Source organism: Mesocricetus auratus, unplaced genomic scaffold (genome assembly GCF_017639785.1).
Source record: "Mesocricetus auratus isolate SY011 unplaced genomic scaffold, BCM_Maur_2.0 Super-Scaffold_100014, whole genome shotgun sequence".
NCBI lineage: Eukaryota > Metazoa > Chordata > Mammalia > Rodentia > Cricetidae > Mesocricetus > Mesocricetus auratus.
In genome coordinates, this window is record NW_024429197.1 from 13043405 (window position 1) to 13060147 (window position 16743).

Below are 16743 nucleotides of genomic sequence, written 5' to 3' on the forward strand. Positions count from 1 at the left end.
ACATACTCCAGAATGGAAGGAGGCTCGGGTGGCTGAAGCAAAGGAAGGTAGAGAGGAGGAGGAGAAGCTAGAAGGAAGGTCGTCCAGCAGGACAGTGGCACAAAGTCAAGTCCCCAAAGGCCTATAGGCAGGGAATTCTATCATTGGGGTCCTTTCTATGAAGGCACATGGACTGGTGATAAATGGGCTGTTGAAGGGCTGCAGCAGACACATGCAGGCCACAAGAGGGGTCACTGCCATCAGGAGTGAGACCATGGAGACCCAGTGATGCAAATGGAGAGGAGCGGGGAGATGTGGGCTGAACTATCAGGACTTGCATCTGGGATGTCTAGAAGGGGGAAGATGTGGGGGAGGGGGAGTCAAGGGTGATGTCAGCCTTAGGCTTTGGGGATGTCGGTGTATGATATTTGCTGTGATGGAAAGGGCTGATCACGCTTGTTGGCTTCTAATTCAGTACTAAGGAGGGGGTAGGAAGGAGAATCATAAGGCCAAGGTCTGTCTGAAGTCTGTCTTGTGATTTCAAAGCCAGCCTGGGCAACTGAGTGAGACCCTATTTCAAAATAAAGAGTAAAATAAGGGTTCTTCAGGTCTCTATGGGGCAGGAGATGTAGCTCACTGGTAGGGTGCTTGCAAAGCATGTAGTAGACTCTGGTTCAGTCTCAGTGACACCACACACACACACACACTCACACAGAAGGAGGGCAGGATTGGGAAGGGGCACTGTTGGACTGTTAGAGGCGAGTCTGAACACACACACAGACACACACACACACTCACACAGAAGGAGGGCAGGATTGGGAAGGGGCACTGTTAGAGGTGAGTCTGAACACACACAGACACACACACACACAGACACACACACACACAGAAACAGGATTGGGAAGGGGCACTGTTGGACTGTTAGAGGCGAGTCTGAACACACACACAGACACACACACACACTCACACAGAAGGAGGGCAGGATTGGGAAGGGGCACTGTTAGAGGTGAGTCTGAACACACACAGACACACACACACACAGACACACACACACACAGACACACACACACACAGAAACAGGATTGGGAAGGGGCACTGTTGGACTGTTAGAGGCGAGTCTGAACACACATCCTAGTGTGGCCCCTGCTTGGGCACTGCTAACACCCACAGAACCCCTCATCTGAGCAACACTCTATTAGACGCTCAATGCTGCCATTTATCTCTAACACAATCATAAATACAAATGTTAACATGGGCATTGAAACCTAGAAACCCAGTTGAGTTGTGGTAATTATAGACTATAGTGGAACCAGACTTCCTGGGCTCAAATCACAGTTCTGTATCCAAAGACCCACAGATCACTGGGAGATTCCCTTGGCCTTTTTATGTCCCATTTTCCTTATCCATAAACTGGGAATAGTGGAGAAGAAATATACTTCACCAGGTATGACGGGAATAAAACAAGATTTGGAATCATGCCTGGCACATAATGAGTAGAAAAGAAAGTTAAATATTATTTTGCTATAAGGTAGTCTTGGATGTGCTTAATAGTTTTAGATTATCATTGAATTAAAAATACGACACTAAGGAATTCTCTTGAAGAATGTGAGATTCTTGGGAAAAAAATTCCTTGACTCTGCTCAGAAAAAAACCCTGATGGATGCACTCTGCTGTGAAGTTACAGTTTGATCTCTGCCTCGCTTGCCTCTTGGGGCTGTCTCCCCTGCCTTGCCTGTGTCTCCGACACCCAGCCCAGGGCTATCTCCCCTGCCTTGCCTGTGTCTCCGACACCCAGCCCAGGGCTCACCTTCTCTCCTTTCAGCCCCCTTGGCCCAGGAACTCCAGATTTCCCCTTTAAACAAACAAATAAAACAAGATGGAGTTACAACACCTTTGCCTGACACTCCTCCAAGCTCCCAATGTCTGTGTCCAACAAGCAAGAGAAAGAAACAGGGGAATGGCTAGACCGTTACTACCTTACAAGCAGCAGCCTAGCATAGACAGAGAACAAAACCAGAATACAGGCCGCTTCCTGGCCTACCTCCTGGTCCCTGCCCCAAAGCGTGGGACCTGAAGATCCAGGACAGTCACTAGTAACACCAGGGGCAGGTCACTCACCGGAAGGCCAGGTAAACCATGGCCAGGGGAGCCCAGGTCTTCATTGACTCCTGTAGAGGGCCCAAGATGCTGGGCCCCAACACCTGAACTGCAGGATGAGCAGGGCTCCCCCTAGGGAAGGAAGAGAAGAATCAGAACCTCCCGAGTGGGCAGAAGGCAAAGGGCAGGGCTCAGGGGCTTCCTACCTTCTCTCCTTTCATGCCTTGGATGCCTGGATCTCCCTGCAGGGAAAAAATGGTTTGTGGGCTGAAACCAGGCATGTCCAGACACCCCTGAATGCTCTGGTTGCATTTAAGGACAGCAGTGTGACACACCACATGGATGCCCTTTGAACTGCCCCCATCCTGTGGGATTCAAAGCCAGCAACTCAGAGACAGTGTCCATCAGCCCACATAACAAACAAGGGAAATAAACCCAGGCTAAACGTCCCCATGAGAAAGTTCCTTACATACCCGGTCACCTTTCCGTCCAACAGTTCCTAGGCCCTCCTGAAAGAGAGGGTGTATGAAGGAGTTGGATGAGAAGGCTGGGCCAGACCTTAACCCTGGCCCTGACCACTTTCTCCCATCGTCTCTAGCCAACATCCAAGCCCAGGGCCAGACTTCACTCACAGTAAGAGATGGCTCCACCCTATCTTGCCCAAAAGGTATCTAGAGTCTCTTGGGGGTAGGGAGAGTGCTGGGGGAGTTGCCGTGGAAACTTGAGATGACACTCTAGCCAGCCCTAAGCTCTATGGTTCAAACCCCTTCTGGGCTACACTCTGCTTAACCTCTCTGTGGCTTTGAGAAGCACCCAGTCTCTCAGGATCTGTTTTGTCAAGGGCCATGAGAAATACGGGAGGACAACCAATATTCAGCAGGCTGACCTACCACACGAGTAATAAGTTCTACATGACAAGGCCATGCAGTAACTCTAAAAATAGATCTGGGTGTTTCCCACTGCTTGTGATGAAAATATTCCGTCTACTGTGGAAAGTCAGGAGGATGACTTCGTTTGGCTGTGTAACCCTGATATATGGAATATATACCAGGTGCACGTTTGTTCCCTTACTGGCCACTTGGGCACTCACCCTGGCTGGAGCAGGATCACCTGGTTCCCCTTTAGGACCTGGTTTTCCAGGGAGTCCCACGAAATTCTGGAACCCTTCAGGCAGCGTTGGACACACTTCACAGGGGTCACCCTAGCAGAAGGGAACAACCACAGGAGGATAGGGTGGGGCTGAGACCTTGGGACAGACAACAACCTCCTGTCACACCAGCTCTAGGCGTCCCCATCATCCAAGTGGACAACAGGAACACTGCAGGGCCTTCATGTCCAAGTGACTCATTCATTCAGGAAAGGCGGCCCAGACTTCCTGAAACTATGTCCTCGAAGCAAGCCAGGGGAGACACGTGTCCCACTGACAGATACGAAACGGGCTGAAAGAGAAGCTAAGTGATCCCCCATGCTCATAAGACATGCAGGTGCCAGAGGCAGGGTCTGAGTCTGGCTGCCCCCCCCAGTCTCCCCATCTAATGACATACCTTCTACAATGATAAAGAGAGGGTCACCAGAGGCAGGCCCTGCACGTGAGCAGAGTGTCCCTGCTGCTCAGGGCAGATCCTGTTCCCAACCCAACCCAGGGCAGCCAGGCCTGGAGCTCACCTTCTCTCCCTTAGTCCCTGGCACTCCCGGCTTCCCCTGTTTGGGGGGAGGGGAGAAACGGGCATTAATGCCAGGGCAGAGGGATCGGTATGCCAGGAAAGAGCTGAGGACCCAAGCCCTTCCCCCGGAGACCCTGGAAGAGCAGCCCCAGGCATGGTGGGCGAGGACAACCCCCACCCCCACCCCCATCTGTGGTCACTCACGGGCTTCCCTCCGGGGCCTTCCTTTCCTGGAGTCCCAGAGCTGCCCTGTAATCAGAAGAAAGGTTCAGGGGGAGGCTCCCACCGATGTGACCTCTATCCCTTTGTCCCTTCATCTGGCCCTCTCGGCCGAACCATCTCCTTTTGGTCCATTGCCTGGCTAAACTCTCTCTTCCTATTGCCTGTCCTCCTGTGTGTCTAGTTCTGAAAAAGGACCAGAGATGATAGAGATCTGAGTGCCCCTTCCCTAGCACAAGGAGGAGGTCACAGATAGGCAGACAGACATTTCCAGGGCTTGCTGCTCACTAAAGTCAAGGCCCCCATCCCAACTAGTACTGGAGTAGAGACACCCCTTTAGCATCCCGACTGAACTGAGCCTCTTGAGGCCAAAGCCTGGCCACCTCCTGAGACACGCATCCCACGTGATCACACTCCCCTCTCCAGTCTGTGTCCACACTCCCTCTGTGCTTACCTTGTCTCCCTTAGGGCCTGGTGGACCACCTGGATCTCCCTGATGGCAGAAACAGGGGGGGACAGGTTTCTTCTCTACAGCACGATGGGGGGTTTTGTCTTAAGCTACCCTCCAACCTGCACCTCTGGAACCGGGTCTTATGCCCACTCCCCCCCCCACAGTCAGCCCCACGGGGCGGGGAGGGGGCAGGTATGGGAGGGCGAAGGTCTCAGGAGAGGACAGCAGAGAGGTGCGGGGATACTCACAGGAGTTCCAGGCAGTCCTATCCCAGGCAGCCCCGGGAGGCCAGGGGGCCCAGGCTCTCCTGCCAGTCCCTCAGGCCCAACAAAGCCAGGGTCACCCTGGCACACAGATGGTTATGAGACAGCCATCATCTTAGCCATACCACCCCTCCCACAGCCAGGCCTGCAACTCACTTTCTGCCCTTTGGGCCCAATGACACAGATCTCTCCTGGTCGACCCTGTGTGGGAAAAGGGATGAGGTAGAGACAGCCAGGGGCCTGGTGTCCGCCCAATGAGACTGGAAAGGAAATATCTACCTCCCTCAGCCTTACTGCCCTTCTCCCTTTACAGACCCTGACCTGGTACCCTAGGGCCATCAAATATGACCAGGCTGAGAGTCAAGAGGCCTGGGCTCAGGACCTGCGGCGCCATGCTATGCCTCCTGGGACACAGCACCTCACCTCCTTGACCAGGAGGAGGGGCTGGACCTCTGGTTAGATCCTAGCACTTTGAGGCCTAGGGAGGGGTCCCCTATAACTCACATCTCGGCCTGGCTTTCCTGGCAATCCTTTGAGGCCTCCATCACCCTTCTCGCCTTTCTGGCCCTGGGGAAGGAAGAGACAAGTGACCAGGACTGAGAAACAGAAGCAAGGCAGTTCCGATTAGGAGAGGGCCACATGTCCTCCAGAGCTCCCCATCCCAACTCTGCCTCTTCTGAAAAGGAATACCTTCCACAGAAGGGTAGACAACAGGAAGAACTTCCAAACCAGCCAGACCACTCATTCCACAAGCATGTGATATTGCCTTCTAGATGTGGTGGGCGTTTAGACTAACCAGAGGACTAGAAGGACTGGGGAAGGGATAGTCAATTCTGCCAACTGTCATGATCCTCTAGAAAGGCCGTAGACATTTCCCTCTTCATGAACAAAGGGCCTGTGGTCCATCCAGACACCCACACCTCCAACATAAGCCTATTACCTTCTGGCCTGTTGAGCCTGGGAGTCCTGAGGGTCCCTAAGATGAGGAAGGAGCAGAAATGAATGGGTGAGGCTGGGCCAGGACCCATCATCTCCGCCCTGTGCTAGGCCCCAGGCTTACCGAGTCCCCTGACTCCCCCTTCTCTCCTTTCGGGCCTTCTGCACACTGACAAGGGAGAAAAGTGTTAAGTAGCCAGTATGACCCTGCCTTGGCCCTGAAACAGGCCTCACATCCAAGTCTTACCTGAAGTGGGGCATCTGAGGAGACTCGAACACAGTCACTGCCCTGTGAGTAAGAAAGAGGGGTCAAGGCTAGACCCTTCCAGGGGAGTCACCAAAAACCTGTTGCTAGGAAAGGCCCAGGTGCCCCTAGGAAATAAGTTCCCACATGCTAACCCTGGTAGAACCCTGTCCAAACATCCACTTGACCAGGCTAACCCCTTTAGAACCCTGTCCAAACAACCCTGTCCAAACACCTGCTTGGCCAGGCTAACCCCTGTAGAACCCTGTCCAAACACCTGCTTGACCAGGCTAACCCCTTTAGAATACTGTCCAAACACCTGCTTGACCAGACTAACCTCTTTAGAATCCTGTCCAAACACCTGCTTGACCAGGCTAACCCCTTTAGAATCCTGTCCAAACACCTGCTTGACCAGGCTAACCTCTTTAGAATCCTGTCCAAACACCTGCTTGACCAGGCTAACCCCTTTAGAATACTGTCCAAATGCCTATTTGGCCAGGGTTCCCACTGAGATGGTGGGATGTTAATTTACATCCCACCAAGGCCTTCTCTAGTGGGAGAGGCCCTGATGTAGACTTTGTTAAGGCACTTACCCGTGCTCCCTTCTCTCCCTTGGGGCCTGATGGTCCAGTCAGGCCTCTCTCACCTTTTCCTCCCTGTGGGTGAAACCAGAATGATGGTTGTGCCTGAAGGAGGCCTCTAAGAAGTATTCTCCACCTCCTGGTTGCCTCCACCCATCTACCATGAAAATGTACACACACACACACACACACACACACTTCCAAGCCCCCCTCCATAACACACCATGCATACCCACAGTATACGAATTCCACATATATCAAAAGGCTGTTTGGCAAATATCCAGTCTCACAGAGAGTATCCCTTCCCCCACACCCACAGGCGTGCACATTAGCAAACACACGGTGTATCCATGGCATGTGAACACATTGCATAGACATGCTGGATGACATAGACCCAGGACAGCTGATAGTCAAGTTTCCTGAGCTCCAGCCTTATGCAAGTCATGTCACCTCTCTGAGCCTCAGATCCTTCATCAATAAAACAGGATTGATGCAGCAGCCCCCGTCTCCAGATGTTGTGTGAATAAGACGGGATGCTGTAAGCATCGTGTGCAAAGGAAGCACAGCACACGCCACGAGCCACACCTACCCCATCACTCACAAGCTTGAGGCCCATTAGGCCCACAGAGGCCTAGGGGTTCAACCCCCATCCTGTGGACTACATAGGTGCCAATGTGCGTTCCAGAATATACAGGTACACCCACATGCAATCACTCCGACACATCACACTATGCCTGACATGGTGAGCTCTTGGTCTCCCCTGAAGTCATAGGACTCACCTCCTAGGATGGATATGTGCACCCAGGACCCAGGGGCTTGGGACTGTGTACTGAGGTACTTGGCGTCAGCATAGGTTAGTTCTGGCCTCTGCACACACAACCCAGTCACTCTAACACACACTTAAACACACCAGGGTAGCTCTGATATAAGCACATGATCACAGGGCCACATGAGATGGGAAGGACCCTGGCCACCAAAGAAGACAGGAGAATTCTGCTCTCTGCTGGGTCTTACCTTGGGGCCAGAGGGACCAAGTGTGACCTAAGAGAACAGAAGATGGAAGAACACACTGAACTTTAGGGAGCAAGAGGGAACCAGGGGCCCAGAGGGGGGCAAGTCAGCTAGGCTCTGACTGCATGACGGTGGAACCAACCACAGGAGTCCCCATTCTGCCTTCCAGGCCAGGCAGCACGCTGACTCTGTTTTCCAAGGCCATAAGGCCAACAGAGGGGTCCTGATCTCCTTTCTCCAACCTGCCTGCCTTCGACTAGCCCCACCTCAAGTTGTTAGGCTAACATGGTCACTCAGTTGCCATGGCAACCCCAGCACATCTGGGAACCACGGCCTTACCAGATTTGATGGGAGACTGGATAGAGAGGCAGGCAGCAGTGGGGGGGGTACATATAAGCTCCCCCAAAGTTAGGGGATTCGTGGCCTTTGTGAATCAATACAGCCCATCAGCTCAAAACTCTTGCTGCCTGCAGAAGGGGCACAGTAGGCACCAAATGGCTCACAATGAGTTCTGTCTTTCCAGCCTCCTGGTGGGAAGGCTGGGCTAGGCTAGGAGAGGATGTTTAGGCTCTGCACTGTGTGCCCCTGGGCTTCCCCCGCCCTCCCTGCACGCTTCTAGGCCTTCAAGGTGACAGACGTGTGTGCCTTCTGATCAGAGTGAATCTGGAATCTGGAGGCAGGCACACAACCAGAATCAGCAACCAAGGTCTAGAGCCCCCACGCCCAAGAGGCCACCACCCCGGATCATGACACCACATCAAGATCTCAGGGCTTGGTGGGCTTAGGGGTGGGGCTAAGCATAGCTCTGGGAATCAGGCTGGGGAGTGATGGGAAAGGGAACAAAGCCCCCTTGTCCTCAGCCAGGAAGCTCCAGTCCTCTCTAGGCAACAAGCACTCCCAGACTGTCCTCTCTAGGCAACAAGCACTCCCAGACTGGCCACACCACCCACAGTCCTCCATGTACTCACGTTGCTCTCCTGGGCACCAGGGACACAGGGCGGGCACTGAAAAGGAAAAACAGGCCTGCAGGTCAGTTCTGAGCCACCACCATTAGCCCTACCCAACACAAGCATGCACAAAGCACACATTCTCTCTCTCTCTCTCTCTCTCTCTCTCTCTCTCTCTCTCTCTCTCTCTCTCTCTCTCTCTCTCTCTCTCTCTCTCTCAGCCCAGACAGCCCCTCACACATCTTTAGCACGATCTGAGATGGACATAGAGATAGAAAGCATAGAAAACGAGCCTTGGCCCTTATCTCCCACCAACACAGACCTACAGCCATCTTCTCAAATGAAAACAAAACTAAAGCCCAGAGAGGAACAGTAACAAGCCCAAGGTCACACAGCATATCACTGAAGAAGGGTTTCATGGCTGAGACCTAGGCTTTTCCAATGATGCCCACGGCCATCGGTTTCCAACTCAGTAGGAATGGCTTCCAGGGCTTCCACCCTACAGTCCAGGGCAGACAGGGCCTAGCGTCGGGCCCTCGGGGATGTTGGATGCTTCGCCGTCATCTATCATCCCATACCTAGGCTCTATTCCTCGAAGGTTTTATCCAAAGGGTACGTGCTGACAGCTCCCAGCCCAGACAAAAGGCTTACCTCATTGACTTCAGTATCCCGGTGGGCCTGGGAAGAGAGCAGCATGGGAGTGGGAGGGGACCCTGGGATCAAGCGTTGCCCAAGCCCCTGTACAAGAGCAGGCAGGGGCCAGCTCTCTAGAGAACGCCTGGTCCTGCGTCCTGCCCAGTCTGCCTCCCCCTCTCAGAGCTGGCACCACACAGCCAAGCTCTGTCTGGGCAGGAAGAGAGTGGGAGTGCGGCATCTTCTCCGAGGGCTTTGCAGAGGGCATGCAGGGCAGACAGAGGGCACCATGGCTCCTCCCTCCACCCACCACCTCTACCTTTGTCCCCCTTTCTGCCTTCTGGTTGCTTCTTCCCATCAGCTGTGCATCCTCCTGGGCAGACAGAGGGACAATTCTGGGGTCCATATTGGATACAGGCATCCAGGCAGAGCTCATGGATGTCAGATACCCCCTCAGTTTGGCATCTGGCACCTCCCAGGACATCAAGGGCTTGCTCAGACCCCTGAGGCTGCCCCCACAGGTTCCCCTTCCCTTCCCTTGCTCCCCCTTCCCCGCCATGCGATGTCTTAGAAAAGAGGCATCGAATCAATGGGATCTTGTGTTTCTGCAGCCAAAGACTGGGCATGGTGCCTGGGTAGGCAGGGACACTGTCCAGCCAGAGGGTGGGGTTAAGGGAAGGATGGGGCTTCCCTGCTACCTCCAAAGAACCTGGGAGTGGAGAGGGCAGCTGGCCATGGTGCTGGGAGAATGAGAGTGCCTTGGGGAAAACAGTGCAGCCTGGCCTCTGGGACCAGACATCCCTGTACAGGACAGTCTGCCCACTGGGCCCTGCCCTCCACAGGAGGATCTAGATGGCATTAAAGAGAGGCGGGCCAGAGTCAGAGCTGGGGCGACATAATGTGCAATGCCAGGTGGGAGGCACAGAGTTGCCCTATGGGTTCTCTGCCTTTCTGAGTTCCACAAGGTAAGACATAAGTTGAGCCCACATTCAGGGGTCTTCCCCGGTTTAAGCACATGGCCTGCTTAGTCTGGTGGCAGGCCTCAGCCAGGTCAGGGGAGGAACAGTCTCCCTTGAACTTCCCCGGCTCACCCACCTTGCTGTTCTGGGGCTCCTCCAAGCAGAAGCAGCGGGTGTAGACCTTGCCCTCTGTCTGAGGATTGATTTCAATGAGCTCATTGCTCTGGGTATCCCGGCGGGCCTTGGAGGTCTCTGGGGGACACTGCTCAATGTGGGGGAAAGGCCAGGGTCAGTACAGGGGCAGATGTCAGACCTCTGCCATCCCCCGTGCCGGCTGCCCTCCCTCCAGCACAGCATGCGCCAGGGGCAGCCACTCACCCCTCCCGGTAAGATCTCACAGCAGCCCTCCCCCAGCGCCAGCTCCGGGTCACAGTAGATGTGCGCCTGCTGAAGGTCAAACTGCGGGGAACACACAAGTTCGTCTTATTTCAGATGATCAAATGGCTCTGTCACGGTCCCCAAAGAAGCTCAAAGACTTCTTCGCCCCAGGATTTGACTTTAGGGTCTTTCCAGACTGGTCAGGGGGGCCATCAAGAATAGAGCTGTCGCTAAAAGCAGAGATAGAGGAGGGAGGGAGGACAGGGAGGGAGGAGGGAGGAAGAAGCAGATGGAGGAGGGGAGCAGGAAGAGGGGGGCTCCCTTCGAACTTGGCCCATCCTGCAAATGAACATTCAAGGGAAAGCATTGCAGGTAAAGGGGAAAGCATATGCAAAGGCATAAACATGCAAGTTTCATAGGTGATCCATCAGACTAGGAGGAAATTGACCACAGCAGTCAATAGAGAGATGTAAGGAAAATACTGGAGACACATAGAACACAGATGGCAGAGGGCCTGGAACGTCAGGTTAACATGGTCAGGCTACATATGGAAGGCAATGGCTCCAAAGGGGAATCTGAATACAGACACTGTCAGGAGCTCAAGGCTCCTCCAGAGGTGGGAGCAGAGACCAGGACCCAGCACTTACCGAAACGGGCTTGCCCTGCTCAGCATCCAAGCCCAGAAATACATGTCCCCCAGGCCGAATGGGTTGCCGTGGCCCCAGGGGCTGGGAGGAGGCTGAGACGCAGTCCACACGCACAGAGGCCACACGACCTGCCACACTCAGCACCAGCTTGTGCCAACGCAAATCGAAGAGCTGGGGCACTGGGAAGATGCAGGACACAAAGTCACCATCCTGGCCCTGTGCCCGGAGCTCTAGACTCCGCTCCTGGCTGTTGACTTCCAAGGAGATCTGCAACAAATTAGGGGGAAAAGAAAAAAGGACAGAGAGTCAGAGTTCCAGAGGCACAGCATGGCAAAGGCGAGGGAGGGCCTCAAGCTTATTGCACAGGAGGGGAGAAAGCTAGCTGGGTTCACAAAGGACATCTGAAAGAATGTGATGGGTACTGGGGGGAAGTACTGAGAGGAGGCACTGGGATGGAGGAGAAAAATCCCCAGAAACCACAAATGTGGGTGGGAGCTGAGCTGGATTAATGCAACCAGATAGTGTCCCCAGGAACGGGATGGGGGTGGGCGCGGGGTGGGGGGCTCACCTGTGGGTACCCATTTGCATCAGTCACTTGGAACAAGTACCATGTGTTCCGGAAGGTGTGCTTCTTCAGCAGGACTGTCAGGACCAGGGCAAACTCCTCTGGGAGACCCCGAGGGAACACTCTTCTGCAGTGGAGAAGAGAGGGCACTCAGGCTCAGTGATAACCAGCCACTGAGCACACTGGCATTCCGGTGATGAGCCCGCCTGAGACGAGGGAGCACACACTTCCAAACCATGCACACATTCATCCTGACGCATTCACTGAGCACCTTCTGGGTGCTAAGGGCTGACTGGCTGCTGGGGAAGCCAGTGGTGGGAATCTCAAAGAGCTTGTTCCTGTGAAGTCTCATGGGGCCTGATGGAGCAGAGGAACATTAACAGAGAACCCTTGAAACCTTCTCAGTTTCTAGAGGGGACTAGAGAGATGGCTCAGTGGTTAAAAGCACTGGCTGCTCTTCCGGAAGACCAGGGTTTGATTCCCAGCACCCGTAAAGTATCTCACAACCATCTGTAACTCTAGTCTCAGGGGAATCTAATGCCCCCTTCTGGCCTCTTTAGGCACTGCATGCATATGGAGACCATAAATGCAGTTATAAAACCCATACACTTAATAAATAAATATTGTATTCCAACTTTGGAAAGGGGGGGGACTCCCAAGGAAACCAGCATAGTGTATGGGCCTGGGGTGGAAGGAAAGATGCTGAGAACAAAACAAAAACAAAAACAGCAGGTTCTGCATAAACACAGCAGCCAGGAAAGGAGACACTGGTCAGCAGGAGCCAAACTATTCAAGGGCTACTGGGAGTTGGGCTTTACACAAGGCCATACTCACATAGACACAGGTTCCTGAAACTACCCTAGGGCTCTCATGTCAACCATGGGATATAAACCTGGTCTTGCCATTGCCAGTGAGAGCCAGGCTGGGTTGCCAGGCCCCATGCACACACAACCCACCCTGAAAGCCCAGGGGGCAGACAGTGGGTAGACTTCAGGCAGGGGAATGTTCAACACAGTCTCCAGAGAGGCCCTGAGCTTGGGCATCACAATCAGAGTTGCAAGGATGTGGCCTTCCAGTGGCCACCCAGAGTCCTTTACCGAGTGGGTTGGGTCAGCGGGGCAGCCCCCAGCCGCAAGATGAGTGGCCCCTTGGGGTTGCGGATCTTCTTGATGGCAGATGTCTTCATGAGGTTCAGTCGGCGGATTAGGTTGAAGCCTTTGGACAGCAGAAGAAGGGCAGGTGAGAAGTGCAGGCTCTTCCAGGAAGGGGGCAGGGGATGGGTGAGACTGTACTCACCAGTCACATTGGTTGATAGATCACTACTGTGCTCTAGCTTGAGTCCTTCTTGCTGCGAAGCTGGGCACCGCTCACCTGGGAGAGAGTTGGCCTGGAGCATTAGGGACTCAGGAGGGTAGCTCCTCTCAGCCCAGGGGGGGGGCGAATCCTGGGGATCTCAGGAGGGGACAAGTCCATAGTCTTTCTTCAGGACCTTTAACCTAGTCTGCCTCGAGGCTGTGCTCTCACTTCGCTGTCTGATCCTGGCTGTGCAGGAAGAGCCCAACACATAGCTGGGAAGACTGAGGTCCGCTCAAAAGCCATCGAATGAGTCAACAGCAGAATAGGACCAAAGCCCTGGGACCCCAGCCTTCCAATACCCCCGGCTGGAGCCAAGCCAGTGAGGATTGAAAGAAGCCCTGGATGGTTCAGGGCCCAGACAGTGGGGAGCCAGGGATACGTACATGTTCCCCATGTGCTCCACCTAGGTGGGGGCAGAGCAACGCTGCAGGGATTAGAACGTATTGTCTTCATGCACACTTGGTGTTCTGTGCAACTGTGTGCACATGACTATACATGCATGAGCTATGCATAACCATGTCCCCAGGGCCGCCACGTGCACTGGCACACAGGTCCTAGGCAATGAGTGGCAATCTACTTCCCATATTCAAAGTAGAAAATGCAAACACAAGTTTGAGCTACCAGAATGACTTTTCCCCTGCATACCCAACTAGCGAATCAACAAAAAGAGACCAAGAGGCTGGGGGACCACAGGCTCCAGGTACCATCAAGGCCTTAGGCTCCAGACAAGGCATATGAAAGAGGCATAAGATTCTGAACAAGAACACAAGTCTCTGAAGCCCCAAAGGGACAGGCTGGAGACTATGAACGTCCTTCTCCCTGGGGCTGAGATTCCTTCCCCTCCTGAGACCAGAAGAGTTGATGGAGTGCTACATCAGAGAGACAGGGGTTGAGATCAATGGGCCTTCCCAGCAAAGCTGATGGGAAGGCTAGGCCAAGTCAGTCAAGCCACCTCCAGAAGATAGCCAACTCCCTGTCCAGCCTAGTTGAAAGACAGAGCCCTGTGTCCCTGGGCACAGTGACCCACTGGAGTCTCCACCCCAAGTCTGGCCGGAAAGACCATCACTGTCTTCAGCATTGCCTCGGCACTGGGTGACTCACCCTTGGCAACAGGCCCAGATTCCTTACAGATGTTGAAATCCTCTGCCCCAGCCCCTCTAGGGGACCCAGTGAGGGAGAGGAGAGCAAAACTCTCCTATACACATGCGGAAACACACACGTGTACCTGTACGTACACACACACACACACACACACACACACACACACACACACACACACACACACCAGACACACTGGCAGTCCCACCCACCCTGAATGTTTGGACTTGGGCTTAAGAGTAAGGCTCCATCCTGGCTAGGTAGTGCAACTACTAGGCCCAGAGTGCACCCAGCAAAGCCAGGCAGATTGATTGCCTGGTCAACTTCCCTTGGCTTTGGGCCCTGGAAACTTGTACCCTCTCCCTGTCCAGAGCCTGGACCATGGGGTGGGCAGTCATCAGAGACCAAGGCTGGTGCAAAGGAGGAGCCTGTGGCTGGAGGATGGAGCCATTGTCATGAGAAGGAGCAGAGGGACTTCCAGAAAGTGTTGCCTTTTGTAGGGAGAGTGTGCTGTCTGCTCCTTCCCAGCCAGCCAGCAAGGAGTGCAAGGATGTGCTGGGAGGGGGGGAGGGAGCTGTTCTTCTCCCGCAGAGACCCAGGAGTACATACAAATGTACTGTGCTTTTCAAGTTGTAAACCCAGAGATACTTGGAGACAAGATACACACACACACACACACACACACACACACACACACACTCCAGCCCACTCACACAGGCTCAGGTATGCAAACACCTCAGATGCTAACCTGAGCTCAGCCCTTACACTTGCCCATAAATGCCCACATTTGTACATAGACCCCAGCAACCCAGGGGAGCCAGATGCAGGTCTGTGTCAGCTCACCTATATTTGTTCCATGGCTGAAGGTGGCCCAGAGCCCGAGCAGCCACAAGCCAGGGGCCCAGGATGCCAACATCCTGGTCCAGAGCTGCAGCCTTGGCACCTGACAACCAAAAACACAGAAGGTGGGCTTCAGGGTACCCAAGGGACAGCTGCATGTGTGGGTAAGTATAGCAGTCTGCGGGCCCCATGCACCAGAGGCTGCAGTGGTCAGGGCTTGGCGCCAGTCCCTCTCACAAGGGCCCCACACAGGTCTGGGGTGAGAATCTGGGCAGAGGTGATAATACAAATATTTAACCACCGGTATGGCCCAGACACCCACCAGCCAGAGCAGAAGGCTGCCTGAAGCACCGAAACAGGGCCCAGGCAGCTCTGGCTGTGGCAGGATTTAGAAGGGGTCTAGAGGATCCTAAAAGACCACAGAGTGGGGGGCCTTGAGCAGATGTAATTTATCAAAATGCTCGGATGAATCCCAGAGCTGTAACAGCTGTGTTCTGTGCTGCACACAGTAGCCCAGTACCTGGAGAGTCGTGCTCAGCTGAGCACAGGTAGCGCTGCCAGGCACCCATGAGGTCAGAGGCTGAAGACTGAACTGAGTCTCTTGGCAGGGACCACAGGGCTATGGATAGGCCAAGAAAGCTTTCCCTTGTGGGGACAAAGGGCGGGAGAGCAGGTCACCAGGGCCCAGGATCTTGTTGCCAACCTCCTAGGCTGATGGATGCTCGTCTTTTGGTTTTATTAAACCCTGATGGATGGGCCCAGATAAATCAATGCAGGCTCAGCAAGTGGCCAGCAGAGCCATATATCATCTGGCCTCTTCCAGGACAGGCAGATCATGAGCACGCAAAGCCATGTGTGTCAGTACAATACACATAGACATACAGGCACATGGGTACCAGGACTATGCAAGCAAACCTAGCTGCATGCAGGCATGCTAACAGACATGAGAACTGATAAGCCCAGTGTTTACATACACACTCCTGTCCAGAGCCAGCCCATGAGCCCCACTCCCGGGGGGCCTTCCTGTTTGTACTTTCTTAGGCAAGTCCAACTTGGTCCAGTGCAATCCTAACTTATCTGTCTTGCTGCTGGATACAGAGTGACAACAGAAAGGACCCCTTCCCCCAACATATAGGTAGGCTCAACTCTTCCTCCCTTCTCCCTGGGATGGAACTGTGCCCCCCATCCTAATCATCTCCCATCCTAGAGGTGTGCCTCTCTCCCGCTCAAACCCTGGCCTTCCCCTTCCTGACAGTTTCTGGAAGCATAGAGAGCGGGCTGTGAGCAGCATGTGGGTGCATGAGGAGGCGTGAGCGTAGATGTGCTCGTCATGTTCGCTTCTGGCTTCCATTCCCAGGTCTCAGTCTAAGTGGAGGGCTGTAGAGATAGCTAGAGAGATGCTTCCAAGAACACCCCGCCCCCTACAACACAGGCACAGATTTGAGGCGACAGCAGGACCAGCATGGAGTTTCCAGGCCACCCTGCCACAGAGAACACGGAGGCCCTCAGAGAGGGGATGCCACTTGCCCCAGGTCACACAGTGGCAGAAAATACCTTCTCAGCCCAGAGCGAGAAGCAACCCAGTCCTGGCCCACTTACCAATGGCCCGCAAGCCCCTCACTGAGCAATCCCGGCGGCCCCAAGGCCGCCAGCTATGGGAAGCAGGGCCGGGATTCCACCGGCCCACAGGGGGATCCTCGATCTCTCCCTGCCGGTCTGCGCTGCCCCCAGCTTCTCCGAGTCCCGAGCTCTCTCGGTTGAGTGCCGCGCAGCGCACGACTGCCGGCCGCTCCTGGAGGGGGAAGAGGGCGGTTCTTGGGGGGCTGGGGCTTTGCCAAGAGGCTAATGGAACACAGCTGGGCAGGCCTGCCAGGC

General features: G+C 54.3%; 1 protein-coding gene across 3 annotated transcripts in view; it reads right to left on the minus strand.

The window, feature by feature from the left end:
* Col16a1 (collagen type XVI alpha 1 chain) overlaps positions 1-16670 on the minus strand; it is a 52739-nt gene extending 36069 nt beyond the window's left edge. For 2 of the 3 annotated variants that reach the window (XM_021232713.2, XM_013120249.3), the window contains exons 1-27: positions 16468-16669; positions 14872-14971; positions 12871-12945; positions 12672-12789; positions 11578-11701; positions 11010-11276; positions 10363-10443; positions 10121-10246; positions 9345-9398; positions 9044-9070; positions 8414-8449; positions 7449-7475; positions 6447-6509; positions 5857-5898; positions 5734-5778; positions 5614-5649; positions 5178-5240; positions 4830-4874; positions 4659-4754; positions 4414-4452; positions 3945-3989; positions 3742-3777; positions 3167-3277; positions 2550-2585; positions 2283-2318; positions 2098-2208; positions 1787-1831 (exon numbers count right to left, since the gene is read on the minus strand). In XM_021232713.2, the coding sequence (XP_021088372.1) occupies positions 1787-1831; positions 2098-2208; positions 2283-2318; positions 2550-2585; positions 3167-3277; positions 3742-3777; positions 3945-3989; positions 4414-4452; positions 4659-4754; positions 4830-4874; positions 5178-5240; positions 5614-5649; positions 5734-5778; positions 5857-5898; positions 6447-6509; positions 7449-7475; positions 8414-8449; positions 9044-9070; positions 9345-9398; positions 10121-10246; positions 10363-10443; positions 11010-11276; positions 11578-11701; positions 12672-12789; positions 12871-12945; positions 14872-14944 (1857 nt within the window). In that variant the 5' untranslated portion in view covers positions 14945-14971; positions 16468-16669. Of the gene's footprint in view, positions 1-1786; positions 1832-2097; positions 2209-2282; positions 2319-2549; positions 2586-3166; positions 3278-3741; positions 3778-3944; positions 3990-4413; positions 4453-4658; positions 4755-4829; positions 4875-5177; positions 5241-5613; positions 5650-5733; positions 5779-5856; positions 5899-6446; positions 6510-7448; positions 7476-8413; positions 8450-9043; positions 9071-9344; positions 9399-10120; positions 10247-10362; positions 10444-11009; positions 11277-11577; positions 11702-12671; positions 12790-12870; positions 12946-14871; positions 14972-16467 lie in introns of all 3 variants that reach the window. The other variant, XM_021232712.2, reaches the window with a different exon arrangement.
* Between the last annotated feature and the right edge of the window lie 73 nt (positions 16671-16743).